This window comes from Anarrhichthys ocellatus, unplaced genomic scaffold (assembly GCF_004355925.1).
Source record: "Anarrhichthys ocellatus isolate YVR2014 unplaced genomic scaffold, GSC_Weel_1.0 scaffold5, whole genome shotgun sequence".
NCBI lineage: Eukaryota > Metazoa > Chordata > Actinopteri > Perciformes > Anarhichadidae > Anarrhichthys > Anarrhichthys ocellatus.
The window spans coordinates 2,226,275-2,245,283 of NW_022280035.1; the positions used below are offsets into that span (position 1 = coordinate 2,226,275).

General features: G+C 44.6%; 2 protein-coding genes across 4 annotated transcripts in view; one reads left to right on the plus strand and one right to left on the minus strand.

Annotated features, from left to right (window-relative positions):
• The window catches only part of LOC116382064 (serine/threonine-protein kinase WNK2), a 39,826-nt gene extending 29,058 nt beyond the window's left edge, over positions 1-10,768 (minus strand). For 2 of the 3 annotated variants that reach the window (XM_031844745.1, XM_031844744.1), the window contains exons 1-2: positions 10,114-10,768; positions 9,131-9,908 (exon numbers count right to left, since the gene is read on the minus strand). In XM_031844745.1, coding sequence (XP_031700605.1) covers positions 9,131-9,733 — 603 coding nt within the window. In that variant the 5' untranslated portion in view covers positions 9,734-9,908; positions 10,114-10,768. The remainder of the gene's footprint in view (positions 1-9,130; positions 9,909-10,113) is intronic. The other variant, XM_031844746.1, reaches the window with a different exon arrangement.
• Positions 10,769-11,078: 310 nt separating this feature from the next.
• Positions 11,079-19,009, plus strand: part of LOC116382436 (ninjurin-1) — a 9,543-nt gene continuing 1,612 nt past the window's right edge. The window contains 2 exon segments of the mRNA XM_031845492.1: positions 11,079-11,145; positions 17,205-17,442. Coding sequence (XP_031701352.1) covers positions 11,101-11,145; positions 17,205-17,442 — 283 coding nt within the window. The 5' untranslated portion in view covers positions 11,079-11,100.

The window sequence follows — 19,009 nt, forward strand, 5'->3', positions numbered from 1 at the left end:
CCCCCCCCCCCCCCCCCCCCCCCCATTAAACTGGCCTTATCTTCATCCCTAGTTAACAAGAAGCAGATTAGCATCATTTGGGTTTAGCAACAATAGTGTGACAGCGATTTAAACAGTATATATTTAAACAATCTGTCGACAACCTCGACTGTAAAACAGCTAAACCCAGCGTGCTCCGACAATCTTGTCCAAGGAGATTAAGAAAGAGAATTCCAGGATGTACTTAAAAAACAAACTAAAACCGGACGCTGTTGAAATCATTTAAAGTTAAGCCTCTCACTCTCACTCTCACTCACACACACACACACACACACACACACATCTCAACAATGAGGATGTTTGGAATAAAGGGACTCAAAGGTTGCCAGGCTTACGGAAGTATGCAAAAACTTGCTTGGTCACCCTGCCACCCTCTGCACCCATCCTCAATAACAAATGACGACTGCGGCACCGACACTCAATGAAAGCTGGTGCAGGGCGAGCCGTGAGCCGGCAGACTGCCCACAGCGGAGTTCTGTCCCATCGGTCATGACTGCAGGAGAATGTATTTGGGCAGCAGCTGTGGCTGTCTCTCTGTTACCTCTATTTCACCGGTACCCCGACATGAAGCCACTCTACACCCCAAGCGGTGCTAATTGGCACACTGGCACTCAGGGTGGCACAGTCTGCTTGACGGGGTTATCGTTCAACACGGTGTTGGTTGAACACAATAATGGTCCTCATGTGTCCACAACAGCAGAACGTTATTCAATTATGCAACGCCTGATATGAATTGAGCGCTATATTCAGTCTCCCTCTCTGATTTTCTTCTTGCTTTCTCTACGCGTCACCAAATTGTGCTAGCTCATAAAAGAAAGACGAAAAACATGGTGGCATACGTCAGATTTTGTGTTATTGTGGTCATATAAATGGAATTAATGGTGCTGTTAGATTGCTCCCGTAAATACAGGAACGTGCGGCAGAGTAAACAATTTCTTTTTGAAAGGCTAAACGCCAACAAATACGGATTGAAGCATAATATTTCGTGAGATATAACGTAAGATTACTATTTTTGACTAACAAAGTGATTTATAAGCTGCGCATTCCCAAAAGAGTAGTTGGACAACTCATAATCAACAATCATCAGGGCTTTGGCAAAGGCAACAGAACATAAACATGACCGTCAGCGATCCCAGCATGCCTTTTTGTAACATAAGGCTTGCTCTCTATACATTGTGCCAACTTATGGGTATTGCAACATATGCGTCTCCAGTCCATAGATATTTATAACTGTGTGTGCCTCTCTCTTCAGCATTTTTATTTCCTGTGTAGTTTTTTCTTAAAGCAGTGTCGTCAGTAGGAGAATTTCAATATCTCCCAATCCTTTCTGAACCAGGAAGTGACTGCTATAAGATCAAGAGGACATCAACAATGTGCACGTATCAGCACAACCTCATCTTATTATCAAAGCACATCAGTTGCTTGTCATCTTTGTCCCCGTCTTTCAGGCTCCTCCTGGACACCAGCACTGTTAAAATCTGCCTTTAGCCAAATGACTATTTTGCTGTTTGGGTGTGAGCTGAGTGAGCTCAGACAGATGAGGGGGAAGAGATAAGGAGAAGCTGTGAGGAGACGTATAACCGACGCCACCACACCCCCAGAACCCTTAGTCAACAGGAGAACAACAAGGCATTATGTCACCGCTGCGCTTAGGATTTAAACTAACCACAGTGAGAGTTCGTTGCAGAGGTGTTTGAGTGTGTAACTGTGCGTCTTTCTGGCCGATTGTGACGGGAAGTTGGCCAATGTGGATTAGGCCACACACACACACACACACACCTCCTGTAAAGCTCTTTGCTGTCACAGACGAAATGCAGAGGCTGAGAAACAAATGGTTCTTTGACACGGAGAGAAAGAAACAAAAACTCGTGATTACACACTTGCTTCTTCAAGAGAATAATACTTCTTACACAAAAGGCCATGACAACTGCTGACTCATCACATCTTTGTCGAGAGCCTGAATGAGGCTGGGATATTTATTTTTTAAATCAAATAAGTGCCTGTAGGTATCTGGAAATATTTTAATTTTTCTCTCAAATCCCTCAAATTTGGTGAGAAGTCATGACAAAGACCACCCACTGCATCATTTTGAAAACTGCAAAAGATCGGGCGAGAGGCTGAGAGATGAAACCACGCCCACTTCTGTACAGAGACAGCCGCGTATGGATGAATTTACTGTTTATCAAACCACAAATGAGACAAGAATTACACCCTGTGGCCCCACATTCCAGCTGTTTGGAGACCTGTTTCGGAGACTGACCATCGCGGCTGTAGAAAACTCAAATTAGGCCGGCGTAAACCCTAGCGCCTCAGTCTCTGGAGCAGCTGTAGTCTCCTATTGGAGGGGAGCAGGTACCCGGCACTGTCCCCGTCCACCAGCTCCTCTCATTTTCTGTAACGTCAGTATATTTATTTGATAAATCAATTGACCGATAAAAAGTCAGAAGACTGAAAACAAATGGCAAAATAACAATTTCCCATAGCCGAAGGTTATGTCTTCACATTGTTTGTTTTGTCCATCCAACAATCCAAAACTCAAATATATTCAATTTACATACACACAACATAAACCAGAGACAAGTAGGAGAGCTTTGAGAAGCTGGAACCAAAGAATCTATGACTGTTTTTAGCGATTTGATTAAAATAATTGATTCATTGAGTAATCTTTTCAGCACTGAAGCAGATAAGACCGGCCTGTCGGTGTGTTGGCTGGACTCCAATCGTAGAGACACAGAGAAAAAGACTGAGGGAAAAGTCCCACAGTGGCCTAATGACTGATGTAATGCTACAGAAGAAATGGGCTCCAAGTCTTCCATTATGCACTTCATACAATCGTGCCAAACCGCCAAGGTAAACTCACCAAACAGTCTAGGCTGAGTGGTGACGAGGTACAGCAGTGTGTGCACTGGTAGTCCTGTCAGGTATTAGCGGTTAGCAAACACACCGTCCAAAAGAAAAACAATAACAGTGAGGCGCTCAGCAGTAGGTGTGCTGGTATTTCAGTTAGCCGTTAGTGTGTCTAAAACAATAGCAGTGAGCAAACTCTATCCACCCCACTGCACATCTGGCTGCAGGTCTGGCGGCGATGCACTCAGCTGTGTTATCACTAAATGCTGCTACCAGTCAAGGGCCAGTTAAGAGTGAGGAGTACGCAGGTGGTCAATAGCAAAATAAAACAGGTCATAAAAGGTGTTGTGAGGAAGTGCGAGTCATCGCAACCGTGTGAGGTCCTTGACCGTGCAGCCATAGCCGGCCACCCAAAACGTCATGCAGTTTGCTGGCCGTGGACAAACAGTGGTGCACACTCACAACGGCTTACTGTTGGTGGAGATAATAAGTGTGATTCCCGTTTAGGCCGTCATCCAAGACAAGATGCTCAATCCCACACTTCCCACGACCCGATAACAGGGATTCACTGAGATTCACACGACCACAAATTATCACCGTTCTCCCTGTGCTCCTCTTCAGTAGGGCTGAAACTATTATTCATGTTTCCTTTTTTGTTATTCTACAGTCAAGCAGCAAACATCAAAATAGGCCATGTTCACAAATATGCTTGATGTCTATGTAAACCCCTAATGAAGCCATAAAGTTAGAGTGCGGAGTCAGTGTGAGCTCCTGTTCCTGCATCACTGATGATGGGGGTTGGCGCTGAGACGAGACAGAAGAGAGGCATTCTGGGTAGAGACGTCCTGAGCCGAACCTCCTCCCGAGTAACTACAGACAACTTCTGCAGGAGGAAGGAACCAATGAGGAAGAAGAGAGTCAAAGTGCTGCATGGTTTGATAACAGAAACACAAAACCCACAGTAGCTGCACTACATGAACGTCTTTTTTGGTTGAGATACAAAGTGTGTGTGTGTGTGTGTGTGCGTGTGTATATATGCGTTCCTCGTCCCACTCCAACACATGGGCAGGTTTCACCATGGTGCTAATTACATTCATTGTGAACTCAAAAAGTAACACTTGTGATTCATCAACGGTGTGCAGATTTAATTTGCAAGAGCGACTGAAGGTGGATACTGTGGCTCTCACAAGCAATCCCAAAATGACGACTGTCAATGCGTCTCTGGACCGCACCCAGCAGAGAGCGAGAAAGAATGTGAGAGTTAAAGAGAGAGAGAGAGAGAGAGAGAGAGAGAGAGAGAGAGAGAGAGAGAGAGAGAGAGAGAGAGCTCGTACAACACACTTATTTTTACAGTCTATGGAACTCATTCACTTCTGGTCCTGCAGTTGGTAAAGGTTGGGAGAGCTCCTCTAGTGGGTTTAGTGCCCGAATGATTTGATCAGTTGCTCAACACTCAGTGAAGCGTCGCGCTGTAGAGGAGACAGAAACGCTGACAGACGTGCAGCAAGAGCACACGAGGAGCAGGTTGCCTAAACATTATCTCAATAATTAATTAATAGGCAATTTGAATAAATCATCACAGTTAGATCTGTTCAAACTATAGCACCTTTACAAGACAGTCTCATAAGACTCGACCACACTATCTATTATGTGGTGTTTATGTTTGCTGTATTTTCTCCTAAAGCACTACTTCACTTTGTGACTTTTCCTTTGAAATAAAACAGCATATTGTTATTTCTGTAGCTTGTCTATTACCAAAGCGTTTATCAGTGATACAGAACAAAAGATAAATGTGATAAAGTCAGTCTGGAGCCCCGTCTGACACAGAGTCAGTAAGTTAGGATTTACTGAGTATTCTCAACTTTCAACTGTTTTAATTCCATGCTTCCCATCTAGTTCTGAAATTAAATAAAGTAAGCGTTAGTGGCAGGTGAGCCAGAGTAAGCACACGTACACACATGTATAAAATGTACATATATCCGAGCCACTCAAACCTCACAATTATAAAGCTAAACAATCAAAAAATGAAAGCAAATATATGATTCATATATAAAATAGGCCTTGAACATAAGCTTTACATATATAACGAGATGTCAGGATAAACATTAAGATGCTAGTGCTACTGTGAGGCCTTTTGTTTCCCCCTCATTGTTACGTAAATAGCTTAGTGATGAAGAGGTCAACTAGAGCGTGCGTTAAAAGTAACCCTCGTCTTCATTGCACAGAGCCTACAGTCAGCGTTAACATACAGAGGTGCTCCACATTCATTCATACAAACAACCTTTTTAAATTCCAAGAGGGATTACTCGTCCTAATGAGCTGCTGGGACACTTCCTATTGTTGGAGCAGAGACGAGGGAGGTCAAAGGTCATTTAGGCTACTTAAACTTTCATCAGTTTAAAGTCAGACTGCAGGAGTGTGTGTGTGTGTGTGTGCTAAAGGTGTGTCTCTGGAGGTATGATCCATGAAGACAACACAATAACAGTCAGATGTGCAGGCACAGCGAGCATGATGTCATATTTTGGCCAATTATTTTGAGTCGCTGCACACTTAAACATGTTTTTTTTAAAGCCATTAACTAAATAATATAACTGTACTTTGATGAAACACATCAATGCTGGTGTTAATATTGATATTTCTTTCCAAAATTATAAAAATTGCAATTTCATGGTTGAAGATGGCTCAAAATGCCATCTGATGTTTTAAAATCAGTCCTAATCTTGCAAGGCCATATCCTGAGAGAGTAATTTACATCATGAACTAGAAGAATGTTAAAGTCCTCTAATCAGACCCTCCTCTTCACCCCTCACACTGTGGTTTTAGTTCATGAAAGCTGCCTCTAAACGTCTTATTCAGCGTTCGGTTGAACGTAGCTCCACCTTCTCGTGTCACTTCAGGTTGCAAAAACAAAAACAAGATGGCGACGGCCAAAATGCCGAACTCGACGCTTCAAAACCACGACAGACCAATGGGTGACGTCACTGTGACTACGTCCACTTCTTATGCACAATCTATGGGAATAACAGAGGATGAATGCCCAGTGAGCACCAGAGCAGACATGGTTAGAGTACAGTACCGTGATCATATGTACAAAGCCCTCACCAAGAACCCATCATCACCAATTCATTAATAACCAGCCTCTTTCCAACAGGCCACGCTGCTGTGGCTCTAACAGGCGCGTCCTCCTTCCTCTCCAGCTGGCTGAGTGACGCTGGAGCTGGACATCTGGCCTCTGCGGTCTGGCTGCCTTTGCTTCCCAGGGCGTCTTAATGCCAAATGGGCTTTAACCAATGACCCACTTTTGTTTTCCTTTTTTCCCCGTCTGACAAGTCAAGACAGGGTTGTTGCCCAACGAGTCGGCCATAAACTATGCTCAGAAACACACGAGCATCCTTATTAAAACACGGCTCTGTCTAATCTGCCATTCCAGCAAAAATCTAGTGTTTGGAGCGAAGACATTGACCTCGTGAGTGGCAGCTTCATATCACTGCCATAGTATCATCGACCGCTGCGCGTTCACGAGCTGAGAACCACATTTAATCTACAGAGCAACAAGCTCGCTGCCAAATACCAGAGAAGAGTGCACCAAGTGAGACTTACACTCCGTGTCTGAGAGCGTGTTCAACGCAGAGTTACATATCTGTACACACAGCCACAATTGGCCGAAACTGGAAGCTTCCAAAAGTTTAAAAAATGAATCCCGGTGAGCGATGATAAAATTAGACAAGGCGAACAGAAGCACAAGAAGTCACAATAGTCATCTTTCTCTCAGATTAAGCTAACATCGTGGCCTGTGCCAGGGCCATCTGTGTGAGGCCAGCGGCCTGGCACAGACACGGGGATGTGGGGGAGATGAGAATGGGAGGAAAGGGGAAGAGGATTGAGTGAGATAGAAACAGAGAGAGAGAATAAACACGGAACCAGATTACAATTTGTAGGAGGAAAGCCACGTGACCGCTGGAAGAAGGGAAAACAGTGGAAAATCACAGAGTCCCGTCTCCTTCTCTATGTCCTCCACAGAGAGCTGCTCTGTAAAGACATGCAACACTGAAGAGCAAACATGCATAACACAAGCATCTTTATGTTTTAAATAACTTTGGGTGCAATCCTTAAAACTAGTTGATACTTGCACTGTGCTGTTGGAGATGACCGAGGTGATGTGGTGTGATTGTGGGTTCTCGGTTTAGACCACCAGTCTTTAAAGTGACTCAAGCATGCTGGGAAATCACACAGGGGCCACGAACTCTACATCTCATTCACTACCTGCTCAGATTTAGGATATAACTCTACATTTTATTTGAATCTGTCAGTTATCTTCTACATTAATTGTTCGATTAACAAAACACCAAAGGGTGACAAATACCCATTAAAATGTCTTAAAAGTGCAATATATGGTATTTAGAGCGATAATATATTATAGAAAACAACTATTGTCTATTCAAAGACAAAGACCGAGCAGAGAATGATGTCGCTCTCCCCCGTGTGTGATTAATCCGAGCTTCTCCGTGCTTTATGGACACAACGGGCTGGCTGTACACGCTTTTAGTGCATGTCCGTGCATGTGATGTCATGGCCGCCGCTCTGTACTGGTCCCACGCGGCGGTAACGCCGTCCCGACCGTCAGTGTCGTCGCTCAAGCTCAGTGCCCACCCTCCGGCTCTCCCTCAGGTAAACACCGTTAGCGCTGTCAGCACTTTTGCCACAGTGCTAGCTCCGTTAGCATCGTTAGCTGTGACCCACCGGCTCAGCCGTCGCCATGTTGAGAGCCATTGAGAGGCAATAGAATGCTCCCAATCTTACATGTCGCACCTTTAGAGTCGTTAGGCGACATCATTAAAGGTCTCGTTTTGTCCAAAATCCAAAGAGAATCAATTTACTGTAACGTAAGGGACAAGGAAAGGGAAAGCAACAAATGAATCAGCAGATTACTCCGATTACTCAGATGAATCACATCGACCGGGTCAGCGTAGCATTTTGTTTATCCAACCGTTTTAATGGCTCAAAGCTATAACACATAAAAGAGCAAATAAGATGAGAACATGCTTGTGAGGAAAGGAGCATTTTTATTGTGATTAACATCCGTCACTGGCTGTCCACTAGAGGGAGCGTTGATGTGTCACCAGGGGAGAATAAAACACAGATAATTGCTTCCTGTTCCACATGTCATCATCCGCTGAGCCCAATGCAGCGATGTCAAGATGAGGTCTGCGTGACATCGTGTCTCTCGGCTCTACCTCATCTCCACTCACTCCTATCCAACGTTATCTTCAGAGGTTATTTCCAGTGATGAGGAGCGCCACTGTCTCCTGATACTAATCGCACAAAACAGGTTTAATTTGATGCATTTTTTGTTGGTCGCTCAGGTTGCTGACGCAGCGTGTTTTTCAGAACCGTACAGGAATTAGTATTCACCGGGGCCACGGGGCCGCCACACTGCTCCCAGCGGCTTCCTGTCCGTCTGCCTCCTGTTGCACAGAGGGAGAGAGCGACACACACACACACACACACACACACACACACACACACACACACCCTAATAACCGTGTCCACTGACATTGCATCAGTTGGGCAAATGACTATAGCAAAAAAAGAAATCAAGGATGGTTGAATATAGACGGTTGAAAGTCTTAACTATTTTAATCTGAACGTTGAAAGAAGAACTAATCACGGTAGAAGTTATCTTTCTTTGAGTGGGGCCAGTCATGCTTACAGTAGTCCCCCCTTAAGCCTCCTGGGAGACAGAGGGGGAGGTAATCCCTGCTGCAGTCTCAAAAGGACAGAAATAATTAGTTAATACCTCCGCACAGTCTAAGCTTTCCTCCGTCCGTGTAACGCAAGACGAGGTACTCTCCTCTTGTGCATCTGCAAAAAACCTGCTGATCACCATTAGTGGTGCTATACGCGTCTCCACGTCAGCAGATAACGTCAATCACTTTCCCCGTGTAAACCATTTAAACATTTTGTGGGAACCCATTTGCAACTTGGCTGACTCCCCCCGTGAGGCGGGTTGACAGCTCCCTGAAGACATCACCATTACACCAACCATCATGTGTGAACCTTCACCCACCCAGAGGGGGCTTCATGTGAGGGTCAGGCATTAAGGGTCTCCCTCGCCCATTCGCAAGAGTAAGAATGAGGGAAAAGGGGTGTTGTAAGTGGCTGCTGAATATGCGTTGTCTATACTTAACTGACCCTGCTTGGGTGTCACAGAGATAGATTGTAAATCACGGTTTAAGTACTCTACCTGCAGCTCACACCAGGCCACCTCGACCCAGGTCTCAGTGTCCAGGCCCTTGTAGACCGTCTTGAAGGACCCTCTCCCCAGCTCTATGTCAAACTTGAGGAACCTTCCTCCTGGTGATGTGGAGACCGCTTTCATCTCCGCCTCCTCCTCGTTCTCCTCACTGGACGCCTTGATGGCAGTTTTGCCGCCGCCATCGCTGCACGTGAGATGATTCAGCGCATCATCTCCGCTTTTATCCTTCTCCTCGTCGGCACTGGCGCCCTCCGTGGCGCTGTCCTTCTGCCCACCTTGGCTTTCGGTGCTGGAGCCTTCCTGTATCCCACAGCTGGTCCCCCGCGTCCTGTCCACTATTGTCCGCAGGTGTATGTTTAGGATCTTGTTCCTGTTATCGTACTCGGGCGCCGCTTCGAAGGCCTGCTCGTCCGTCTCAGAGAACCACAGGCTCCTCCTGATGAACCTCTGGTGCACGTTCCTCTGGTAGCTGCAGGATGGGTACGCACTGGCCTTGTGCATGTTCGTGGGGAGATCACACTGAGAGTCGGGCACGGATGGACGTTTCAGTTCATGGTGGGCCTCGGAGTTTGAGTGAGCCTCCGGCTCCATGCTGATTTTTAAACTAAAAGTTCAGTCACTTTGGTTTCCAGGTCATTCGTGCCATGGCGAGACTTCTCCCCCAAACGTGATTTAGAGGAGAGTACCTGCAGCGTCCACTAGGTGACGCAGTTTGCCTGACGACGGTGGGATGGGTGACAGACGAGATCTCATCCGATATCAGGAGCTGCAGAATGAAACGTTGCCAGTTAGGGAAACAAAACACACAATTCCTGTTGTGTAGGACAACACAGCTGGCTGTTTATTGGCTTAAGGGGAAGTCAGTCATTACAGGAATTTAACACAGCTGATGTCAATAAAAGCTAATAATAGGTAAGCTAGTCTTCAAAAACATTTTATTACACTGAACCAAGAAAGGAGACACGACTTACCTTCTTACCTCTGCTCGAAGAAGGAAAAAAAACGACCAAAAACAACCTAAACTCGTTATCGATACCCGACACGGACAGAACCTGCCAGGTCTAGCGTTGGGGAGAAAAACCCACCGGCAAAAAAAAAGGTGGACTTTAAAAACGCCCTATCTGCATAGTGTCCACATTTTCACGCAAAAAAAGACACGCAAACAAATCCGGGGTGAACTCAGCCTTCGCTAAGGGAACACAGACCCCCATATTGATGAGAAAACCATGTCGAATATATAGTAATTATCTCCTTTAGAGTCCTCGCATCCTCTCTCTTCAGTATCAGATACAGCAGCAGCTCACGATGCCGAGTCTCTGCCGTGACGCTGTGCGCAGCGTGTAGTTTAAAGACCACTTTGAGACACGGGAATTTTCCACTTTCTCTGGCAATTAATTTACGCGGACAAACTGTTATTCGCTCGTGATAGTCTCTGCTCAGAGACGGGGGTTAGAAAGACGGCGAGGCTGCACACAAAATGTGTGTTTCTCATTCAGCTCGCTTTGGTTCCACGCCCCTGGTAACGACTGGGAGGAACCCGTCCAATCACGACGCACGCCGGGGACACCAGTAGCCAGCGCAACTCAAAACTGCTGTGTGACACATATCTCTCACATGCAAAGACCAACAAAGACTGTATGCATGTGAATGATTCAATACATATAAAAAGATAAAAGATAAATTCTTGCAAAAGCCTGTTATTGTCTGTAAAAAAAAATATTCCACGCCCAACTCACCCAATCACGTGTCTCTGCGTCTCAGTCAGAGCTCAACAGTCTAATGTGCAACACAGGTAATCTGGGAGAAAATAACAATTAGTGTTGTGGCACATAATAAAATAACTGCAGTCTGCACGTGCGTCTGCTACTCTGTTAGCAGGCTTGCAGGCCCCCCCCGGGGCTCTTTGCAGCTCGATGTCTCAGAGCTGCAGCCTGCAGCTGAGGTGCAGCGCCACACTCATGGGAAAAATGATGAGCAGCAGAAACAGGGGAAGTGGGACTGAGGTAAGACTTTTGAAACCATTAAAAAAAAAAAAGAGCAAAACAGGTAAACCTTTCAAGATGAGGCTGTTTCTTTATGTGACCTTTTTTAAAATTAGAATAGATTGGTGATACGTTGTGGGTTGCAAAACTTACCACTGCAAGAAAGGAGAGAGGCATGGATGCAATATTTCTGTGCCCACAAAGGGGCTTTTTCTTTCTCGCTTTCATGCAAACAACTGCATCTAAATCCAAACACAGGGAAATCCTACAAGTGATAAACAAGTGTGGACAGAAAGACCTAAAAATGAATGGAATTCAATGCAGCAGTCATGCAGTAGATACTAACGTTGTCAAGCTTACATGGCTGCATTTTTGTTTGGACTTTGTAGTGTTGTTGCATTTTTATGTAAGGTGATCTAAAAACTATCCACCCTCTCTGGTTTCTGCATTTTCACTTCTTCTCATATTACATGTCATCTATTTGTGTGTGTGTGTGTGTGGGGGGGGAGGGCTGTACTTATACAAAATACAAACAAATAAATGAAAGAAAACACAAACAGAGATCTCTACGTCTGTTTCCAGAATGCAGTGTCAGACGATATTCTGGTTCAGTTGACGTCGAAGCATTGTTGGCACCCGAGTGACCTTATAAATAATGAATACACTCCTTTGTTTCCACTTCACCGGCCAGCATGCTCACACACACACACACACGCGCGATCACATGGTTTTACTTTTACACAGTCATCCTACACCGCGTGCCACCACAGGGAGGGTTTGCTGTGTTTTATGTGGCGATTGAAGTTGCCATTTGACAAGTAATTACAATATAGTTCAGATGCAGTTTTTACAGGGCAGGGAAATGGGCTTCATCTCCATTGCCACTGTGTTCATAGGGCCATTTCATTTCAGATTGATGTGTGAGTGTGTGTTTGAGGAAGAGAGAGAGAGAGAGACCCTGGCAGCATACTTCCCTTTGACTGTCAGAGCTCAGCCAACAGATGCAGAACGTAATACCCTTACGCTCAATAAAATGAGGCAATTGGTCCCATTTACAATGTGTCTTCCACCAGCGTGAGTCAGTAAGAATGCATCCATTGGTCGTTGTGTGGAGTGAAGATCTTATATGCAGACCTTCCACAGGCTTTTAATATCGGTGCCTGTGTTCTGCCGAAACCTGAGACCAATCAGATTCTGAGTCAGACGTCAGCACATTCCTGAGCATGTCCTTTTGTTTTTTTTTTGCTAATCAGTATAGCTTTTACACTGCAACTTTCTCTGGAAGGAGAAGGTGTTTCAGTCTCTGGGCCGCGCTCTGACACTGCCATGTTGTCCTTGCACTGTGTAAGGCTTTAAACCTAAAAGCCCAACAGAGAATCATGGAAATTAGATTTACAGTTGGGTCGATCCTCATCTGGAGGAGGGCCAGAGTATGATGTGAGAGAGAGAGGGGGGGGCTGCTGATACGACGTGATGGATGGAAGGCAAAGAAGTGCTGATGTATAAGAAAAAGGATGAAAAAACAAAATAAAGGAAAGGAAACACACCCGTGCAGTTACGTATGCAAGCGGCAAGTTCAATCAACTAAATAGTGACTGCAAGGTCTCCCCATGTCTAGAGTGGTGTCTTGCATTGTTGCTGCAATAGAGAGCAGAGCGGTACAAAGCGATAGTCATGACATGCGCTCAGAGTAACTGACATGCAGGTATTCAGCTTAGCGGTAATCAGTTCATGCTGAGGATGTGGGAAAAGTTTAGGATTAGACGTGCGAGTTGAATGAGTTCATTTCTTTTGCTTGGACATGAGCCAAAACTTGAGTTGGCTTTTGAATGCACAATAATAAAATAAATTCAGATTTAAATTCAATCTCAGGGATTTAGAAATCTAAATTTCAAAGCAGGTAACCCTACTGCAGTGCAACTATGAGGCCGACATAAAGATAGTTATTTATAATGGGAGGCAATTTTATATTCACTCGTGTGAGAAAGTGCTCTGGATGTAAAGAAGCTGTTTTATTTGTTTTCAAAACACTGCACGAATTGCCACCAGATTAAATCTCCTTCCAGATCTCTCCCTGAATTACCTCCAGGCCCTTTAGTTTTCAACCCAATTACTCCTTTCCATTCCACTGCTCAGCTGACATCCAACAGTGATCACGCATTTTCAATTTCCTCCCTCGACTGGAGAACAGTTGACTATATCCACTCCGACAGGGGTTCCCAAGTAGTAGCCCTTCATCATGGGACACGTGTCATGTTCCAAATATGGATCATGAAAGTGGATCTAATGTAGATTGCTCTGGTCAATGCTTACTGTTATTTGGAGTGGCAGAAGTTGTTCGTTTCAACCATTTATGAATTACTTTCAGCTGTTTCTCCATATTCTTAACTATTAGTTTCATCAATTTATTCATTACTTTTAGCTCTGCTCACTTGCTAACTAAATATCTTTTACACACTCTTAATTGCAACATGCTAATGTATACAACTGACTCAGAGTGATGGGCATCTAACTGGTACGTTCACTAAAGATCAGCATCACTAAATTGTAATTTGGCTCTTTATTTTCCTTTTTTAACAAGGTTATGTAGCTATATCTTTTCATCAAATCATAATTTCTGTTGATTTTAGTTGAGTTGATTTGTTGAACTCCAAGTCTAAATGCCCAAATGGTTGGGAAGCATGCACTTTTAAAATCCTTAAAATCTGTTTTATTACTCAATCCACAAGGTGAAATGACTATGATTGTCCCTATTTTATCTTGCTGATGCATGTTCTTTGTACTGGGGGCCTATATAATAAGAAGATTATATTCAAACATCATTTTGAAATAAGAAAATATTGCATGTTTCCTAGATATGGTGGTATTTATTCATCAATTCATTCATTTTTTCATCAAGTAATTCAATTATGCTAATAGAACTTTGGTTAACAAATGTCATTTTTAAGAGATATTCTTTAAAACACATTACTTACCCATCTGCTTGACTGTAAGCCACCGTCTCACCCACATACCTTAATATCGGTGACACCTGAACTGATTCTGCAGAGAGTAGGCTGTGTTAAATGTTATTGTATGAACCGATCTGTTATTCCACAGTGGCACATTGAGCTGAGAGTTAAAACAGATTCACAGAACTTGTATCTCTCTCTGTCCTCCCCTCCCTCCCTCCCTCCCCCTCCTCCCCTCCCTCTCTCTCTCTCTCTCTCCGTGGTCTGTCCCCTGAGTCTTTTTCAGACAAGGAATGCAGTGTGTGAATAATTCATCCCCAAAATACATCAGTAAAACCAAGGAGTACAGAGTGAGCGACTTAATGAGTACCTTCATTTAGATTGTGCAAAAATAACAATAGATCTGTAATGTTTCTCAAATGGGAACACTAAAGTCAGTGCAAACATGGGTTGTCTCGGGTGTTTTTCAATTTGAAGTGTAAATCCGAATGAAAGCCTGGATCAGATGCATTCCGCCATATGGATTTTTTGCACGCGCGCATGTAGCATTATAGCCCAGTGTGACATACACCATGGCCTATAGTCTCTTTCTGTTCCTTATCTACTCCTCTGCTTTGATTAGCTGCTATCCCATGTTCTCACCCACACGATATGAGCAGACAGACAGATTAATCCTGACAAAAAGCTCGGACTGACTGAGTAGGTGGCCTTGAGCCTTGGCCCAGTATATGCACAAAACACTAAAACAGAATATAAGCCCCCAAAAAGAGTGCCTCATATTTGCTGGTGAATTTCTGGGAACAATCCAGCCGCTGTGTTTCTAGACTGCCCGTCTCCTGTGCGCTCACAACAAGCATTATCTCACCGCGGTCTGTTGACTCGGGGATAAAGCCCGTGTCGGTGATTGAGAGCAGAATGGCTGACCCCGACACGTCATGACGGTGTGCCATTTGTGGCACAAATCACAGTCACAAGGCCGCTCCATGTTGCATCCCCCCGTTGGACTGCAGGGGGAAACTTGTATTTGAAGAGCTGTTTGAATTCCTTGTTATGAGGTCTATTCCACTGGGTATTATGGCTCGGAGTGAAGAAGAGATTTGGAGAACGCCCACTGAAGGTTTTCGGGATGTGTTCTCGTGAAGCTGTGCCAAATTAAAAGATCTGAAATGATACGATCGCTGCCAGATTAGGAACTTGGCCAGTGACATGTAATCCATGTCCTGCAAAGCAATGGCTTATTAAGAGAATTAAACATGGTCTAGTGGTTAGCACAACATAAAAATCAATGTAATTACTGCGACCAGAGTACCAGCTCTTCTCCATCGACCACACCTTCAGTGGAGACTTCCCCCTCATACATCAACGTAACCATGGCGGCTTGACTGCTGTGAATCTCCGTAACACATTGTAATTCAGCTGTAGCCGTCCCTGTGGCAAATTAGAGGGTGCAGCTTTTTCTCTGTCTCTATCTCCGGAGTGGTGGGAAGACGGCTCGTATACCAGCTCTGCACAGAGAAAGATAAAGGTGCCATCTGGAACCGAAAATAGTTCTTTAGAGTGCAGCCATGGAATAACCGTTTCCGGTTCCACAAAGAACCTTTCAGAGCAAGGTTCTTTAAAAAAAAAAATGTTTAAGGAACTTCAAAGAACAGGAAAAGATGCCTTAAATAGGCATCAAAAAATGGTTCTTTGAGGCACCACTTATGGTTCTTCTCAAAAAATGTTGGCAAATATATACCATCCACTAACTCCAACATGAATTAAGAACCCTTTAATATCCCAAAGAACCATATGACAAACATGTAGAACCATCCAATAGATCAAATGGTTCTCTAGTGGGTGACGGTTCTTCGTGGAACCACACAGCCTTTTAAAGAACCAGCTAAGAACCATCATTCTTCTGTGTGTGTGTGTGCTTTGGCTAATCCTTGACAAACTGTGCTCCCTGCAGCTGCAGGTGGGGGGGTGTTGTGAGAAGAAAAAGGGCTTCAATGTCGAGGAGGAGATTGTCAGCGCTGCTGATTACTTTATGTGCGCGGTTCAGGCCTTGACGAGGCCGAATCTTCATCTTCCTCTTCAGTGCTCAGGTGTGAGTCGGGCGTCGCTGAACAGCAGCTCCAAGCGGGTGTTCGTTCAGCAGCGGTGCTCCGAAGGAAGATGTACTTCCATCATTTTAAAAAGAGAGTGATGTCTTATTCAGCAACTGCCGGCCCAGTAGTTCACGTCTTTCTCTTGATGGAGTAAACACACACACACACACACACACACACACACACACACACACACACACACACTCTCTCAAGCAGATCTCTTGTTACATAACCATCACCCATGCATGACCCAATAGGTTATAGAATTCAACGCCAAAGATTTGAATTTTTTCTTTAATGTGTTTGGTTATCACTTTGCTTATCACTCGATGATCACGAGGGACTCAGTCTAAATCCCTCTCCTCCTTCCTGACCCCCTGCTATATAGAATATGTAATATCGTAAATGCATTCTGTTATGTGCTCAAATATTCAGAACTAATAAAGTGAAAGCATGCATTAACGAAGAAAACTGCTGCTGCAAAAAAGAGCCGTTCTGGGTTTTACTCAGTGCAGTTGTACAGCTCAATCTGTCATCCTGCTTCGGCAGACAGAGATATATGAGCAGGAAATGAGCGATGGCTCACAGCATCACCCGCCTCCAGTACGTCAGACGCACTGCTTTCATTTGATAAAGTCCACAAACACAGAGGGGTTCACAGCAGCTCATGCTCGGAGAACAAGAAAGCGTGCAGACTTGCTCATGTGTTTTAATGGATCTGTTGCCACTGTGTCAGTCTCTCTTCGCCGTACTAATGGCTCTGTTTTCAAAGGTCACTCTTCTGTAATAGCTGCTTGTTGTGCTAATTAGGTCAGAATGATAACCAGATCCCCACCATCAATGCACAGGAAGCAGAAAATGACTGCTTGAGTCGCATCAACACGCTGCCTTGTTGGGCTGTTGGGGGAACGAAACGCAGCACGGCTCTCTGTTTATCTCAGGGCTTTCTTCTTTCAGGCGTTTATCTCGAAGCCGTAAACATCATCATCATCATCCTCCCTCTCCCTCTCTCTCTCTCTCCCTCTCCCTCTGCCCACAGGCCACCCGTCCAGATGCTGGGCCCAGCAGCCCGGCCCCTCTGAACATGAACCACTACGCCAATAAGAAGAGTGCGGCCGAGAGCATGCTGGATGTGGCTCTGCTGATGGCCAACGCTTCCCAGCTAAAGGCTGTGCTGGAGCAGGAGGCAAACTTCAACTTCTACACCCCCATCATCACCCTAATCAGCATGTCCCTGTGTCTGCAGGTCGCGGTCGGGGTCCTGCTCATCTTCATAGGTGAGAGAATAAACAGAGCCTCGAGTCCTTTTGGTAAAAAACAACAACCCAGAGGCGTCTTTCTCTGCTTCACACCTCTCAACCTTCACTCAGCCCTTTGTGTGTCCCTCAGCGAGATTCACCAACGTCAAGTCCACTGACTGCTGACAAACAGCCCATTACCAGTTGGTCTCCAGCCGTAGCCATGGCAACCGGACCTGACACCAGGTCAGAGTTCACAGAGTCTTTTAGTGCTGCTGTCAGCACCCGTGGAGGGAGGGAGGGAGGTTACTGTGTTGTTGTGTGTGCCTGTAAATGTGTCAATAAGTGTCGGCGCTCATGCCTATGCATGTCTATGAGTAAATAGAAAGGAATAAATAAATAAATAAATAAACGAAGCACCAAAGGGTCATCTATTCACAAATCCAGAGATTTTGAGGATGTCTGCATTTAACAGCCACTTCCAGGGGTTGTAAAACAGCTCCATTGAGATGAGAAGATGAGTTAGACTGCAGTACATTTTACTCTGACGACCGAACAGCAGGTCAGTGCACTTTAGCCAGGTCACGCTGGCTCACCTCATCTCCAACAGGATGAGTAAATACGACTGTTGACAGTGGTGGAATGTAAGCACATTTACTCAAGTGCAAATCCTGTCAATAGCCATTTTCGCCATGTTTTTTCGGAATAAAATGTTCTATAAATCAAGCTTTGAATGATATGTGAACAAACCCTTCTGTAGAAACCTCCAGAACAAAGATAGGAATGAAACTGGACCGTTTGGTGAATGTAAGAGCTACTGAAGTGGAGATTTCTGGCTCAGAGTCAGAGAAAAAGTAATTTAGAGAAAACGGCCTTTAAAGAGTCATTTTGTAAAGTGACATAACCATTTTGAAGACACTACAGGTGAACAGGGTAACATATTTAACTAGATATCACCATGAAGCTTCAAAAGGTGACTTACCTTAAGGCCATTACTTTTTGTATAACACGTTTTCTGAAACATTTAAATATGCAAATGAGGCATTATCTATTATTAACTTTTGGGGAATTAAGGAGAAATCTTCAGACGCAAATAGACAAAGAAGTAAAATAAACACCTAAATGTGTGTGTTGGATGTTTTCTTTCCACTAGTCTGAATGAAGACGTGTTATGGGAGCAAAATAGCCCAAGATGAGTGCACGAAAGAAGGATGTTTTTGCTTAGGGTGTCTCGCCTTAATTATTTTCCAGTTTGTAAATTTGCTCTGAGTTCATAAAAAAAGCATAATAGCTGTGATTAATCATCATTATTATTATCATCACTCATCATTGAGAGAAAATGAGATTTTCACATTTTGTTGTTTGCATTGTGAACGATGTCAGAATGAGGGTTCAGCATGTGAGAGTCATCATCACACATTCATGGACGCCTGCCCTCTGACCCCCCCCCTCGTCTCCACCAGAATATCAAATGCTTCTCATCCTCATTACTCTTTTCATTCGTCTTCCTTCATTTTCTTTGACCGTTGTGAACCCCGCTGCTCCTCCCTCTCTCCGGTGGTGCGTGATGTGAGCGGCCTACATACCACCGACCCCCCGACCCCCC